The 16,551-nt window shown below is 48.5% G+C and overlaps 1 protein-coding gene and 1 long non-coding RNA gene across 13 annotated transcripts in view; one reads left to right on the top strand and one right to left on the bottom strand.

Annotated features, from left to right (window-relative positions):
- The window catches only part of Adck1 (aarF domain containing kinase 1), a 102,628-nt gene that overhangs the window by 20,354 nt on the left and 65,723 nt on the right, over positions 1-16,551 (bottom strand). For all 12 annotated transcript variants that reach the window (XM_039112658.2, NM_001399748.1, NM_001399749.1 and 9 more), the window contains 2 exons: positions 11,655-11,813; positions 1,687-1,845 (listed from right to left, as the gene is read on the bottom strand). In XM_039112658.2, coding sequence (XP_038968586.1) covers positions 1,687-1,845; positions 11,655-11,813 — 318 coding nt within the window. The remainder of the gene's footprint in view (positions 1-1,686; positions 1,846-11,654; positions 11,814-16,551) is intronic.
- On the top strand, positions 627-5,442 carry LOC120103589 (uncharacterized). Its single transcript, XR_005506131.2, has 3 exons — positions 627-730; positions 1,750-1,897; positions 3,973-5,442. It is a non-coding gene; the product is annotated as an uncharacterized LOC120103589 (long non-coding RNA).

Raw genomic sequence — 16,551 nt, 5'->3', positions numbered from 1 at the left:
TGTCATCCCCACTTGAACTCTTATTTATACTAGTTCCAAACCTATACTTAGACACCTTTCCTGCCTGTCCCCAACTATGCGTCAGGCTAATCCCAAGCCTGACTGCCTGGCACAGCCCTGTTCCAGGCATGCTCAGATCCATACTGTTCAGTCTGGCTGCCCTTCACCTTTTTCTGGCCTCCTCTCTATTTTATTCAGAGATGGGCTGAGACCCAAAGATTTACTGTGAAGGGTCGAGGATATTAAAGCCCCCTTAAGCACTGGAAGAGGCCTCACACATGAGAGGCAAACTCTTTGCTGAGGCTTAATTACGCACAGATGTTGAGATGGGCTGCCAGAATGCAAAAGCAATCTATCTACAGTTTTAAAAGCTGAGCTGGGTTCACAGCGCAGAATTTGCTTCCTGCTTATGATGTGCTTAGGCAAAATTAATTACTCAGGAGCCTTCGTTCCTCCATTGTCTTAGGAATGGTATGTGAGTTCTGGCAGCAGTGGGTCAGATCAGTATGTTAATTATTTACCAATTTGGCATCCTTGTTTCAAAAATCTGTGTTGTTATTATTATTATTATTATTACATGTCTTGGTCTGGCAGTTGCTAGTTGGCTCCAGCCAGAGGATGATTCTGCTGTTTCCATGGAAACGGTGGAGGAGACTGTTGGGTCTGTCTGGCTCAGCACTCTGGCACTGAGGGGCACTTCTGCCAGGTTAAAGGTGGCAGAAACTCTGAGGTGAGCAGCAGACACAGAGTCAGAAAGCCCGAGCTAACACTAGAACTCTACCCAAGGCACAGCTGTGCATGGGGATGATCTGGAAGGGGTCACCATTAGGATGTGTCAGCACTTGGTCAGTCCTACAGTGCCTGACACACTGAGACGCTCACTAAACACTGTGTTCTCCTCTCTGCAGTCAGCACTTTTTTGAAGGCTTTCTGAGCTCCCTGCCCTAGGTAGATTAAGCATTTCCTCATGGGAAGCCACCGAAATAAAGATGAGGGTCCACTGTGTGCAGAACACTTTGTAAGGCAGACAATGCATCTGCTTGCTCCCATTAAGTGGGAAGTTTCTAGAGCAGCTCCAACCAGTGCCTCCCACAACACACCAAGAGATCAAGACAATAAATACAGGATAAGGAAGAAGGAAAAGGGTCCATGCAAGTGAACACACCGTTGAGGGCCTAAAGCCTTATACTTCTGTATTGATGTCACTGATGAGGTTATAGAGTGTTGTGCCCCATGCCTGTTTCTCTGGTGACCCCCAAGGTTTCTGTTGTACAGTTCTGTACACTGTAGTGGTGACGAGAAACACTGTTGGAACAGAACTGTGTATTACAGGAGCAGATGCAACATGCATTTTTTGGAGCAGGATCAAAGTACAGAAGTGTGTCACCATCACTCACTCCATGTCCTACGGAGGCAGAAGCCACAGCACAAAGGCCTTATGTAATCAACTCAGTGTTGATTACATAAGGAACAGCTGTTCCCTAGACTGGCAGGTCAACAATCATATTAGGGTTCATTCTTTTGGACATTGCCTTCGAGAGCTTTAACATTGGTCTCCAATTACAAGTCACTCACCTTCAGTTAGAAACTTTGGCAAAGAGATGTTCCCAACGCATGCTAAGTAGGGATAGCCGGTGTTGGACCCAATCGACCCCTGCACTCATCCCAATTGCCCCGCCCTCCTACCTTTAGGAAGTCAAAGTGCTTGAGCATGTGGGCCACTTTCTCAGCGTTCCTCCCTTCGTTTAGGAAGTCCAACTCGAGAGGCAGGTTCTTCTTGGCTTCATCCACCAGCCACATGAATTCAAAATCTGGGAAAAGTTGCTTCACAGCCAGGACAAGCACCTGAAATCCACCAAGCATCCTGTCAGTCAGCCCATGGCACTCACCAAGGAAGGTACACTTCCTACCCTGCTGGGGAATGGTTTTGTGGACTGCGTATTCAGATGCTGATTATTGTGCCCAGAGATCTGGTTGCAGTCCTGACAGATGTTGGCATTGCCAAGTGTCTCCTGTCTCACTCTTGTGTAAAAATTGTTTTCTGTCACTTCTGGTTGGTTAATAAAGAGCTGGTCAGCCAGTAGCTAGGCAGGAGAGAATAGGTGAGATTCTGATCCCAGTGAAGGGGTCCTGGGCAGAAGGAGAGGAGGGAGGTCGCCATGAGGGAGTTGCCATGAAAAGCTGTGAGGAGAGAGTCTCCATGAAAAGGACGGATGGAGCAAGTGCAGCCAGAACAAGACAAAGATGGCAGGTGGCTGGGAAGTAGGCCAGGTCAGCATAGTTGGGTTAAAAGAGATGAGAACCCTGTCCAGCTAAAGTGAAAGAAGCTTTTTAATAAATAGACCAGGTCTCCATGTCATTATTGCAGAGCAAGGGCAGGTGTAGAAAATCCCTGAAATTTTACTCAACCCCGTGCCTGGGTCTCCCCTGAAGTACACACAGGAGAGGGAACTGTTCTGACCTCTGTCACTATAATTGTACCAAGTCCAAGATGTGAAGAAGCTAACTGCATCCAGAAGTAACCTTGACGACTGTTGGCTAGGTACTGCCTGGCTGGGTACCCAGCATTGCACTGAGCGCTAATGTTCCTCCAAATCCACACAATTCTGGGAGACATGGAGGTACATGTCATGTCACTAATCGGGGCTCTGAGAGTTCCTGTGATTTTTTTTCCCACAAATCTGTACAGTGAGGAAGCCTTGTTCAAGGCAGCTTCTGTTACCTGTTCTGTGACCCCGCCCGTATTTGTTCATGTTTTGTCATTGTTTTGTTGGCTGTGGTGGTTGTTGGTGCCAGGGGCTAAACCCAGGGCCTTGCACACTAGGTAGGTGGGCAAGCTGTCAAGAACTGACTGAAATCTCTAGGCAGAGCCATTCTTGGCTCACTTGTAAAGGGTAGAGGTAGGGCTTCCACTGCAGCTGATACCTTCACTTGCTTAAGCTGAGGGGCTGGGACTGAGGCGCTTGTGAGACAGACTGAGCATGTCTGACCCAGGCTGTGACATCAGAAGTGCCCCACGACCTGAGTGCCCACATTATATCACACATGGAAATGTGTACACCTGAATTCATGACAGGCTGCTTTCAAAATGCAGGAGCACCAAAATTATTATATAAAGTTTGCCTGCAGGCTACAAATGTAACATGTATATGAGACGTAAATGAATTCTGTCTTTAGACATGGGGCCATTCCCAAGATGCTTCATTATATACATGCAAAATTCCATAATCTGAAAAAGCCAAAAACACCTGGTCCCAAGCATTTTTTATAAGAGATATACTCACCCTGCCTTATTTTCTATGTTGTCTGTATAAAATAAACTTCATAGTTTTTTTTTAAAAAAATGGAATAAAGAAGCATCCACGCTTGACAGGACCAAGGCTTGTCCATTTAGATGAAGAATGTGGACTCTGACCCTTGGTTCCCTGTGGATCCTTGAGTGACGAAGACATGACTGGGGTGGGGGTGTGACCTGGCATCTGGATGAGTCTCTGATGATGTGAGTTAAACATCAGAGCCCAGTAGGAGGAGCCAAGCAGATATCGTGGTCCCACAGGTGTGGTGGGCTCAGTGACAGTATCCTCTCACTTCCCACACTCCATTTCCAACCTCTAGAAGGACTCTCTGAACCCTCACTGACAGGCAGATTCTGTGCCTCCATTTGCTGGCTATGCACACTGTACTAGACACGTGAGGAAGAGAAAATTCAAAATCTATTGCAAAACCATCACCCAAAAGGCGTGTGCTGCTTTGTTCGAAACCTTATGTCCTCTGGGATGTACCAGGTGCCATTCTGAGAACCATCACACGGGGTTACCATGGCCAATTTCTAACAAAACCAATTTTAATTACACTGGGCCGTTGTCTAATTTCTTTTCAGTCTTGTCTAGTCACTCACAGGCTAGACCTGTGACCCTTACACCAACTGACTTCATTTGTTGTGTTTCTGTTTGTGCCTCATGAAACACACAGTGGGCCAGTGTGTGTGCATCAGACGCAGGCATCTCGACAGAACAGCCTATGTATACCACATCTCGTCAGGTATCCTCAGATGACCTTCAGCTGCCACTGAAGTAGGAACAGAGCAAGTGCACAAAAAATAAAAGTGGCTGTCCCAGGTCTAAGCCCAACCTAGGGGCATGAGGACCACTGAAAACAGCTGAATTCCTCTCTCTGGGTCCAAGGGCAGACAAAAAACAAGACAAAACAAAACAAACAATAAAACCTTGAGGCTTGCGCTGGAGAGATGGCTCAGTGGTTAAGAGCACACTGACTGCTCTTCCAGAGGTCCTGAGTTCAAATCTCAGCAACCACATGGTGGCTCACAACCATCTGTAATGAGATCTGATGCCTTCTTCTGATGTGTCTGAAGACAGTGACAGTATACTTATATACATAAAAAGAATAAATAAATCTTTAAAAGGAAAAAACCCTCAAGGCTTTTTTTGCTCAGGTCTAGACACTGAGTCTTACCTAGAGACTCAGGAGAAAGGCTCAGGAGAGGCCTAGGAAAGCAGCGAATGAATTCCCTTACTTGTACAATCAGCACTTGACTTCTTGGGCCAACCTGGGTCTACATAAGGTAGTCTATGGGAACCTACACAGATCTATGCTAGGGGAAGCTGCTGACCAAGCAGCCATTACTCACTGCTTTCTATAGTTCGTGCTATTTATGAAAATTTTAATTATCCTTAATATCCAAGCATACTGAAAGGTATTTTAAAGGTTTTTCCATCACTAATCATTCATATAATTAGCCAATCCTATGCTATTGGTCACCATTAGCACTCTGTGCCATTCATCACAAAGGCAGACACTTTATTAATATTCATTGCTAATAACTAATTAGTACATTAATCCATAACCCCAAACCTTCACAGCACTCGCAGATCTGGGTTCCAAGTCGCTATGGGGGGTGGGTCCAGCAGTGGTTACACAGGCCCTCTTACCAGGGGAGAATGCAAGAACACTGTGGGCATCGAGAACTGCAGATGATAGAGCCCTTTAATTACTGTCCTTTCCTATACATAAAGGTTTATAATTCATAAAGGAGGCATAGCAAGTCAGAAAAATAAGAAATGATAATATACAGACGCGGTCTCTCAAAATTGTGCTCTGTTTTTATGTTGCACGAACTGGCTGGCTGTGGGTAGCTGATCCACAGATACCTAAAAACTCTGGAAAAAAAAAATCAAGCTGGAAAAAGAGAGCCTCTATCCTTCAAATGAGAGGTTTGCAGGCCAGTGAGAGGCCTCAGTGGGCAACAGCACTCACTGAGCATCTTGACGACTTGACTTCAATCCCCAAAATCCACAGTGTAAGGGGAGAGCCTGACCTCTACACATGTCACGAAGGCACACGTGTTCTCCCCCCCCCTCTCTCTCTCTCACACACACACACACACACACACACACACACACACACACACACACACACAAGGTGGTCAACTTCAAATTCTGTTAACAGTTATGAAGCCCAGGGAGTGCATGGTTTTGCCCCTAGCTCAGGGGTTCACCAACCTCTGAGCTAACCAACAAAGAGGAAGGAAAGGGTCATGGGTTGCCTGCATCTAGCCGAGGGCAGGCCTCCCTTTTCCTGGCTTACCAGAGCAAGGCCCTTCACCTTCCCTGCCCACTGCTCAGCCGTCCAAGTGCCTAGTCTAAGTACATCCATTTCGGTTTCTTTTTGACAACAGATGCTGCTAACAAAAATAAAACAGGTGTTATCTTCTGTTTGCCTTTTTCATTTTTTTCCCCCAAAATGCACTTCCTCCATAAAATTCTCCCAGCAGCCAGCGCTCTCACCGGCAGCCAGCACTTACTCAACACTCGCAGATGTTTATTGGACATTCGCATGAATGAAGAAGTGAATCAGTAAATGAGCACATGAATATTTCAAAGTATCCAGCATCTTCAAGACAATTACACGCACGGCTGCGGGATGGGAACGGGAGAGGTTCGGGTTTGGGGATTTGGCTGGGGAAAGGGTTACCTCTGAGTTCCTGAGAACAGAGAGTAGCTGAGAATTTGCTTTCAAATCTGGAGCCTGACCAGTCAAGGTCTAGTCAGTAACTAGTGCCTCTCTCAAGATAAAGTAACAGAAGGAGAGCGAGACACTGTGGCCCATGCCTGTGATGCCAGCACGAAGGGGAGCTAAGGCAGAAGGATTGCTGTGAGTTCACAAACGACCTGGGTTACAAACTGAGACGATATATCCAAAAAGAAAGGAAAAAATACAGGTAATGAAATTATTGCCCTATATAGTAACTGCCTCACAGTAGAGAGAAATCCATTGTAAGAAAGACAAAAAGAAAAGAAAATCACGATCGTGTGGAAGTTTGAAAACAAGTGACAGTTATTTTATTTGTTGTTGGGTTTGGGGGCGTTGGTTTGGGGATTTTGTTTTGTTTTGTAGCGTCTCTATGTAGTTGGATATACTAGCGCTATCTATGTAGCCCAGGCTGGCCTCAAACTCAGAGGCCTCTCCCACGCTAGAACAAAACCATGCACCACCAGGTCTGGCCACAGGGACAGTTATTTATAATTTCCAAAGGAAAGAAAGAAAAGCACCTGTCACTCAGGGCCCACCCTGTGCCAGCTATATGCTACAGGAACTCCACAGACCCACTCTCGCTTACCCATCCTGCCCGCTTCACAGACAAGGAAAGTGCTCCGGGAGCCCCACGAGACCCTGAAACATAGCTACCTCGCCAGAATCGGAACCCAGGTTTTTCTCAGTCCTTTCTAGTCCTGCTTCTTACCAGACAGTGTGAGCTAAGACAGTAGGAAGCTCTGAGAACAAGCACAACACAGTGGAGGCAACCGCTACCAAACGCTATAAGAAAACCCACCGCTCCATGGAAAGTGGCTCACGGAGAAAAGGCCCGCACTGACCCGAGCTGGGGAAGTCGGGCACTGATGAGGAAGGACACTGTGCTCAGAGTATGTAAACAGCCCACCACTTGAAGGATCTTTTTCAAGTTAGAAAGCTCATGCCTTTTAGAACACAAAAGTACAGAATAAACACAATTTCCCAGGGGATGGCTTGCATTCCTGCATATTTATGTACCTGTTTCTTTTAACTAAAATCGGCTGTTAGATTCTGTGCTGATATAGGAATTACCTAGCCACCAGCTCGGCCGGTATATTTAGGAAGGAAACAGAATGACAGACAGTGTGAACATGCTACCCCAAAAGTTAACAACAGGACTGTCACCAGTCATCCATCCCCTGGGAAAGGACAAGTGACATCAAGCAATAGATCAGACATTGGCACTCAGGCTTGAGAGCTCTGCCTCAATGCATCAGACCACTTGGGGACTGTGGCACATGCATGGAATGGCATTGGTCACAACTTAGATCCTTAGGGGGTGACAGAGTAAGGGCTGTACTTCATGAGCTACTGCAGCAGCTCTACAGACAATGGCAGATGGTGACAGTGGGACATGACGGTGACATGGGACAGTGACGGTGACAGGGGAATGATAACATAGGGGGTGCTGTGGAACTGGGGACTAAGGACTCGTCACCACCTTACAGACCACCGAGTGCCACTCTGCTCCAGCAGTGACCATGGCAGTAAATATGGCCTGCTAAACTCCTGCTACCTTGGGTAGAAAGGAACTGCAGCACTGGCCAGCAGGTGGAAAGATGGTGCCCGTCCCCTCAGCCCTTCCTGCTGAATCACCATTCCAATCTCGGGGCCCAATTAGTCTGGCTCCAAACAGCCACACAAATCAATAAGCGTCACTAGCTGCGCATCTAGAAATGGAGTTACCCCAACTGCTCAGGGGACGGTATCGGGTGATAATGACAAAGCGGGAAAGCGTCCTGGCTGCACCTCTCTCTCCTGGACAATGTCACCAGTGTCACCAGGACTGTCAGATGCTGTGCTCCGAGTGACTGCCCTTCCTCCGGCATCTCTCTACATTCTGTCCCAGAGACAGTCCCCATCCCCAAGGGTCTGGTTGGCAGAAAATACCAAACCTTAGGATGAATGTGTTCTGGATACCAACCCAGGAGCCACTCCCCCAGCTTTCCGGCATAGCTGATACTGGTGCACCCTCCTGTCTGTCAGGGAAGACAGGGCTTCATTCTCAAGGTGATCTCCTTTTTCTTGCCAGGATAATTAATGCCAGAAGAGCCCTAGTATCATTACTTCAACCAACAGCCAAACCCCTAGGGAACTCTTGGTTTTCAGTTTTTTTTTTTAAGAATATGAGAATATGAGAGAGAAAAAGAGAGAGAGAGAGAGAGAGAGAGAGAGAGAGAGAGAGAGAGAGAGAGAGAGCAGCCAGCTTTCTTTGGCATCTGGATATCACCAGAGCTGTGTGGCTGTTTGGGGCCCACGAGGGACACTATGTTAGAAGGACAAACCAGGAAGCCGAGGAAGCTACTGGCCAACTAAAGATGGGAAGAAGTTCAGTCCTTACAAACCACAATGAGGTGTCAGATCAGTCACCCTTGGGACAACTGGTGCAGGTGCTTCCACATCTGAGAGAATGAGTATCCTCTGTGCCATTTCTCTACAGATACTCTAATTAAAGCGCCCCAGCGGGGACAGCCAGTGTCCTCCATCCTCATATGAGATATATGTTCATATTCATAAGTGTGCCTTCCTAAAACAGTAAATAACCAGTGGCTAAGCCCATCGGTCCCTCTCTATCAGTAGGAATTATTTTAACTGATTGACCTTCCTACGATGAGATGCAAGCCTGAAGGCATACAATACCTGGAATTGGCACGGAAGAAAGCCCAGCAGTCTGTGCAGATAAGCCAGACGCCCACACCAGTCCATAGGCTTCTGGACCTAAGGTAGCATCAGTGTCCCCTACAAGTAAATCATTCTCCTGCCACACCTTTCTAGAGTGTTGTCATCCTTGAAATAAAGATATCACTTAGATCTAGTCTTGGTTTTCCAGTGGGGAAAGGTAACCATAATAGAACTTTCCTACCTAGGATCAGGCCTGCTAGTCCTGCTACTGGCTGGGTGGGTAGCAGGATCAGACTTTCTACAGCTGCCCTCCTGGATCTCTAACCTGTGCTTCTAACTCTAACCCTCCCAGCCACTGCCAAGAGGACACAGTAGGCTCTGCAGAGAACCTGCCAGGCATACTTCCCAACAAAAGCATCCGAAGCTTACCTCAGGAAGGAAGTGCCAAACCTTTACTACTGTTATCACCACTGGCTTTACAGCCATCATTTCTTAAAGAGCCGGTAGAGGTTCTAAACAGAGCAAAGTGACAGCTGTCCTCCTAGCCCAGGGGGCTATGATACATTGTTCAGCGATGGTTGGCTCTTGTCTGGCCTCAGAGCCATCGGAAACCCAAGGATCGTCCCTGGCTCCTGTTCTCTCCCAGCTCTGACCATGCCTTCAGCTACCAAGAGAATCTCTAAAACTTCAGGTATGTCACACATGACCGAGGCCACTCGGCAGCGAAAGACACGCAGCAGCTATTCCAAACCTTCACCCCCTCGAGCCTCCAATGCCACCTCCTACCCTCTCATTCTTGGCAGATGGTCTGGCCTCCTACAGTGGAGAAAAAATAGAGGCTATCAGGCTGGTACACACTCTGCTGCCCACCTTCCCTCCCCTCTCCAGGGTCCCACACGCTCATCCATGCTCAGTCTTATTGCCTTCTACTTTCAAAGCAAAGACTCATCAAAGGCCAGTGCCTTTTGTGCACTTGGTGCCCAGTCTCTTGAATCTCTGCCTGGACTTCTCAGTTATGTCTCTCTGTTGAGACTACGTATCCCTTCCCTATCAGCTAAAGCCTCCTTGTGTCTCAGGAGCACTGAAGCCTAGGCTTCCCAGTCTCCCGTGGTGCAACACTGGACAAGAGGATTTTATACTGTGCCTCTACTTTCTTCCACCTCAATTCTACTGCACCCCTCAAACCTTCACAGCTGTTCTTCCTAGCACCTCTAAGATCCCCTCAACTCAAAATACCCTTTTCTGTGCTTTCCCGGTTTGACCTCCCACTTGACAATGCTAAATAATTCTCGGAAACTCTATTCACCAAAATGGCTACAACAGTACTCCCATTCTGTTATGCTTCTGGAACCTCCTATACTCAATACTTTCCTAACCCAGAGCAATGTCTCTTTTCCCCAGCTAGACTCTAGCTAATATAGAAAGGGAAAGACACCCAATGGTAATTACTTACACCAGAAATCAGACACATTTCTGTCTCCTCCTTGGTCCCACCCCATGAAGAGCTGGTCACAAGGTCTGGATGACTCCCCAACTGGAACCCAGCTCTCTCCTCTATCCCCATGATTCTGTCTTGCTTCCTATTTTATCTCTCTCACACCAACACAGTAGCTCTCGATTAGTCTCCTGGCTACGCAGACTTTGTGCTTCCCCAACGAATTCTCCTGACTGCCAACCCACTTTGATTTCCAGCACATATCTGATCATGACAGTCTCCTGATTAGAATTCTTAAATGGTTCCCCACTGGCTACTGAGAAAATGTTGTCAGTCAAACAAGTATGCCACTGTTGACTGTGGCTACTGTTCCACACCTCAGCTTGGGATAAGGATGCTCTCTTGTCCTGCCTGTCTTCCCAGTCTCACTCCCCATCACTCCCACCATCTGAGCTCGCGATCTTTCTCCAAGCTCTGCCTGCTCCTAGCCTTAGAGCCCTCCCCCATGCTAAGCTATCCTTGTACTGCCCAGTAGGCTCATGAGTCCCTCAAATGCACAAGAGCACTAACCCTCCACGGAAGCCCCCTGGTCAACTCCACGTATCCAGGCACAGTGCCTTTCTGTGTTGAGAGCTCAGGTTCCTACCTGATGGTTTTTGTTTACATGCCTATCTCCCATACACAATGGGAAGGGTGGGGACGAGCTCACTTCCTCATGTGTCCTCAGCACCCATGTAACATGTAATGAGAAGAGACCTCAGTATTCATGTCTGGTTTAAAATGTGTTGAAAGTTGAGTCTAAATTAAGAAAAAAAGGAAGAGAGTCTAGGAAGGAGAGGGACATCCTGAAGCAACACCCTGTTGACCTTCATGTAAGAGTACTGGCTTCTTCTCCAATAGTAGGAGCACACACTCTCCCCACCACACACACCTTGGTCTAGACATACATGTAGAAGATTCCAGGAGCACACAAGGCCCTCTAGGGATTTCCCTAGGCCATTTGCAAGCATCTAAGTTTGCTAATTCAACACAAATGTCAGATAAGCAAATGAGTCATCTGCATGAATATTTCTGTGTGATCTGCACACCATTTTTCTGTGCCTGGCTTATCACATGTCCTCTCATGCTATAATCTAACACATTATGATTCAACTCTTGTCTATCCCTGAAGCGATCACCTTTGGTTCCTCTCATTTGTACTGCATGTCCCTGAAGGTGTCCCTGTGACTCAGGCCAGCATCAGGACCTGAATCAGCTTGGTCCCATCGGCTCACACATCACGTTCTGAGACACATCCCAGAGCATTTCCAGGAAGAACCAAGAACTGCCCGGATGTGATTCCAAGCTCTTATGACACAGCCTCGGTCGTGTCTCAGCTCTCCTCTCCCACTCTGCTCCTCAGAGGCTGCAGCCCACTCACCAGCCTGAGTAACGATCTGGGAAGCTGTCTGGCTCCTGAGGAAGAACAAGTCTGAGGAATAGGGAAGAGAAAATGGGAAGCACCCACCTCCATCAGGAGAATGTCCTTGGAGCTTTGAGCCTGAACTTTTGGGTGCTGGACTTTCACTGCCACTGTCCGGCCATCATGCAATACTGCCTTGTGGACCTGGGCCAGGGAGGCTGCCCCGAGAGGGGTGTCATCGAAGCTCAGGAACAAATCATGGATCTGTCAGGAGTAGAAAGAGAACAGATTAACTGAGGGACACGTAGCCTAATTTGGTGAGACGGCGAGCCAGGGAGAAAAGCGGGAGCTGTTTGGTGTCCCACAGCAGATTTAGCATCTTATCAGTTAGTTGTGTGGATCCTGGATGGCCGTTTGGTATAATCAGAATTCACGCCAGAATCATGGACCGGACAGGAGAGGAGACCTGTAGGAAGAGCATGTTAGCATAGGAGCACAGCAGCTCTGTGACTCCCATCCAAGGCCAGAGAAACACTTTATCATCTGCCCATTTAATGATCCACCACTGAGTCTGTTGAATCATAAAACGTTAACAGAACTGGGGCCAGAGCAGCATGGCAGGCCACATGGAAGACATTCTAACCCTACCAACCGAGAGAGCTCTGGGACCTTAAAGATGGAGGCTCCAAATCACGGCCATCGATTACTTTTGCCTGAGCAGCAGCCTCCACATGGGTTCCTGGGCTGCTACTGGCCTGGCCACACCCTAGCAGGTTCCCCAGCTGCCAGACACCAAAGTGAGCCTCTGGGGGAGCCCTTGCCTCTTCTGTGCCTCAGTTTCTCTGTGCATGACATGGGAATTGCAGTTTCTCTTACATCTTCTCTTTCTGACTTCCTGGTCATTACTTCATGCTCCAGACACAATAGTCCTGCCCCTCATTGCTGTCCTTCTCTCCTCAAACGTGAGATGCCAAAGGCCCCACAGCTACCATCCCAATCCTGTTTGCCAGGACACGCCTACCTGCTAACACACAGCACAAACGGTTCCCATCTCCCTGCCACCGTTCCTGTACCTTCAATTATACCTATCTTGTGTCTAAATCTCCTTGTTCCCCACAACAACACACTTGTGTTTCTCTCCCTCCTCTGTAAGTTCTGGGCCCCTGAGGACAAGATTGTCTGTGTTATCTACTCGCTTACTCAGGATCTCTCAATGAAAGAACCTTTATCATGGGATTGAACTTGGGATAGAAGAACATCATAACCACCTTCCTCATGAGCCCAGATATCGAGTGAACTGGAGGTTGCTCTTCTGGTCACTGCTGTGGCCCCAGCAATTTCTATGGGGGTGGAACTAGTCAGAGTCAAACAAGAATCTGCTGAGTGGCATTATTCTTTCCACTGGAGAACAGAACCAACCTGGTCTTCCCCTCAAACTGCCTGGGTATCCAGCTCCACATTGCTACTAACACAAACACCCCAAAGGATCGCTGTCCGGAGTAAGGAAATTATAAACCACGTCTGAACTTTACCTGGGCGGCTGTTACTCAGCCTGGTCTGTCAGAACCCTCAGCAGGCCCTGCCACCCCGATTGGCTCAAAATAAGACATGTGGCCCAACTAGTACAACCAGAACCAATTTTTCTGTATCTGTTTAAGAATGCTTTCTAGTGACCCTGAGAAGAAAAACACAACTCAGGGCCTGCCGAAGGTCACAGAAAATAAACAAAACACAACTCAGGGCCTGCCGAAGGTCACAGAAAAGAAACCAAGAAAGCAGAGCCAAGAAATCAGGAGTAAATCCTAGTTAGGTGTAGCCCCTTGATCTACCCATCCCTGAGAACCTAGCATATAATTCCTTTCTGTTTGCTTGTTGGCTTACATAAGTCAATTTGAGCAAAGGTCTGTGACAGAGACACAGGAGCTCTGACTAACACAATGTGTTCTCCAGTACCCATGAGACGAGTGGAGGGAGGCCCAGACCCAGGCCCCTTAGACACTCAGTGACTGTGAGTTTCGGCCCCTCTCTGCCCCCTTACTGGGACAAGGACACAGGAACAGTATGAGGCAGGGATTCTGCTACTGCAGGTGAGATCCACACGGACCCCTGTAGAAACCAGTCATGCCTGGAGGACCACCAAGGAGACCATTTCTCAAGGAGGAGCTGTGGACCTTGCCCAGTCTTCCTAAGGCCTCATTCCCCAAACCTAGCCTTTGCCAGGACCAGAGAACGTCACCTTCTTATCTGAGAAGGACAACCAGTTCCAAACCTGTGTCATTGTGGGGACACTGCGGAGTGGCTGCAACCGAAGAGTGACATGGCACCTCCAGGGCTGTGTGACAAGAGCAGCTGCCAAGAGCACCCCACAGGGAAGTGGGGGGAGGAAAGGGCTGAGGCAAGCAGATCCTAATCTCTGGGTCGAGAGGAAGCTGGGCTTGCCATTTCACCCAGGATCAGGAGCCCCTCTCCCCCAACCTTCTGCCCTCATCAGGAGGATGGAGAAAGCCCCCAAGATACCACCTAACTGAGCCCTTAGCTCAGCACTGAGCCATCCCTAGCAGTAGGGGGTTAACCAAATTCTCAGTTTGACAAGCAGAATCGAAGGAGACATGGAAAGGGTACAAGGCAAACCCCTGACCCATCCATCCCAAGCATCCCTGTACCCCAAGCACCCCAGCATCCCTGCAGTCATCTTTCCTTCTCTAACTAGGAGCAAAGCCTATACCTTCCCATGCGCACGCTAACACATGCACACATGCTAACACATACACACATACACAATAATTGATCGCTAGTGGATGCTCCTAGCTGACTTATTAAAAAAAAAAAAAGGTAATTAAAGATCGGTGCTGCAGTCTGTAATTAAATATGAATAAAGTATCTCTAAATGGAACCTTAATTCAAAGTGTTCAGTGAAAGTACTTTATGCTGATAGATAGTAAGGAAAAATAGACCCTGTCCCGAAAGCAGAATTATACCCCCCCCCCAGCAGCTGAAACAAATGTCACCCCTCCCTTCCAGTTGCCAAGGGCCTGCCTTCTTCCCTGGCCCTCTCGGCAGAAAGCCATTAGCAGAAACAAACTGCAGCATTTTCAGCAATTACATTCGAGCAGGGCCCTCGGCTGCCTCCAGTCCCTCATGGAAACTTGTCTCCTTCCACCGCCTGCCTCCCCGTTCCTTTTTCCTTTTGTCCCCCACCCCCCCTCCCTGGGTCTGGCGGCAAAATCAATTAGGTAAAACAGCTGAATTTTAAAGTGGCTGGCGGTGTGCTTTTTAATTACCGTCGGTCTGAGATTCAAATATATTGATATGATCGTCTAGAAAAGAAAAAATTCTCAGGGAGAAACTTGTTCCAGCTCTGTGGAGAGAGAAACAGAGAGTGAGAGAGACAGACTGACAGACAGAACACAAATGTAAAGAGGAATGAATGGTCTCTTATAAGGAAAGACATTGACCGGGCAAGAACAGGAGTCTCCCTGGGGCTTCAGTTGTCCACCATGTGGAGAAGGGCTCCCAGGACCAGAAGGAGCACTGTGCCTTTCAGGCATACAGAGACTTCCAGGAAGTCGGGACTGTGGGTTCCCAGAAAGTAAGGCCACTGGGCATCCTTTCCAAATGCCACATGGAGTGGCTAAGCACTGGCCAGGAGCCTCAGTTGACAAGAGTCAGGTTGCCTTGAGGAAACTAGGGAGTTCTGCTTCGACTCAGTCTCTTACCCAGCCACACAACTGTCTGAAGGGCTGGCCAGCTTGAGGCCCCACGTAGCCACTGGCTCAACGTCACAGGTTAGGGCAGGGAGAGGATGGATTTATAAAGCCCAACATCAAATATGCCATCCCATGGTCCCCATGTAATGTCAGCCCTGGGTAGCCTGGCTCCAGGTGAAGCTAGGAGTCTGTCTCAAGCAGGCCTAGATGCCAAGGCCAGGCAGCTCTCTAAGAGCTGGGGTGATGCCCTGGGTGCCTGGCACACACCAGTGCAGCATGGTTCTTGGTGAGAGACAAAGGCAGGTTACCATGGCATCAGCAACCAAGATCATCTGGCTGTCTCTTGTGGAGCTGGCCCACCCCATATCTGGCTGGGCTCCAGCTGCCATCCAGTCGAGCCTGATGGGCAAAATCCCAGTCTATGCTAATGGAGAAGCTAGCATGAGTCTCGGCCTAAGGCAGTCAGGACTGAACAGCTCCAGCTAGCCAGGACTCTGCAAAATGCCTTGAACCAAACAATACTAATGCACCCCTGCCACCTTTCATCACCTTGAGCCCATCCCCAGTGTCTGCTTCTCTAAGCCACACTCCCCTGCCCCTCCCTCTAGAACACATCCCACCTCCACCTTCAAGGCCCTGCCTCTGCCTAAGATCACCTTTGACAGTGATAGCAAATGAGTGGCTGCAGGCAGGGACACTCACTCCCCCTGTAAATGCCCCTCCCTATCCCTTTCCCTTAAGTGTGTACTGGAATTCATGAGTGAGTGAGTGTGTGTGTGTGTGTGTGTGTGTGTGTGTGTGTGTGTGTGTGTCCCTTTCTCCCTCCCTTCCCTCCCTCCCTCTCCCCACTTCCCTCCTTGGATGTTTTTCAGGAGGGAACAGCTGTCCTACCACAGGTCATTCCTATGGTAAGGAGCCAGGCTTACTGGACATGGGGAGCCCCCTAGACACAGACTGTCCAGCCCCAGACAGGTCCTCAGATGACCATAGCCTCATGAGAACCCCTGAGCATGATTACCAGTGTTAAATGGAAATTTGACTGGATTAAATCTCACAGAGGGAACCAGCAAAGTGTTCCTCTGGCTGTGTCTGTCAGAGCATTTCCAGAGGAGGGTGACCTGGGAGTCAGAAGAATGAGAAGACCCACCCTCTGAGTAGCTACTGTCCATTTGGCTGAAGATTCAGACAAAAGAATTTTCCTTCCCCCTTCTAGAGGTAGAACCATGTTCTCAGACCCTGTACTTTAGAATCATGGGAACCCCAGGAGTTCCTCCAGAAGCCTCCCACAGGTCCCA

This window comes from Rattus norvegicus, chromosome 6 (genome assembly GCF_036323735.1).
Source record: "Rattus norvegicus strain BN/NHsdMcwi chromosome 6, GRCr8, whole genome shotgun sequence".
In the NCBI taxonomy this organism is placed as follows: domain Eukaryota; kingdom Metazoa; phylum Chordata; class Mammalia; order Rodentia; family Muridae; genus Rattus; species Rattus norvegicus.
The sequence above is the reverse complement of the archived record's forward strand: the minus strand, read 5'-3'. Positions and strand labels throughout refer to the sequence as shown.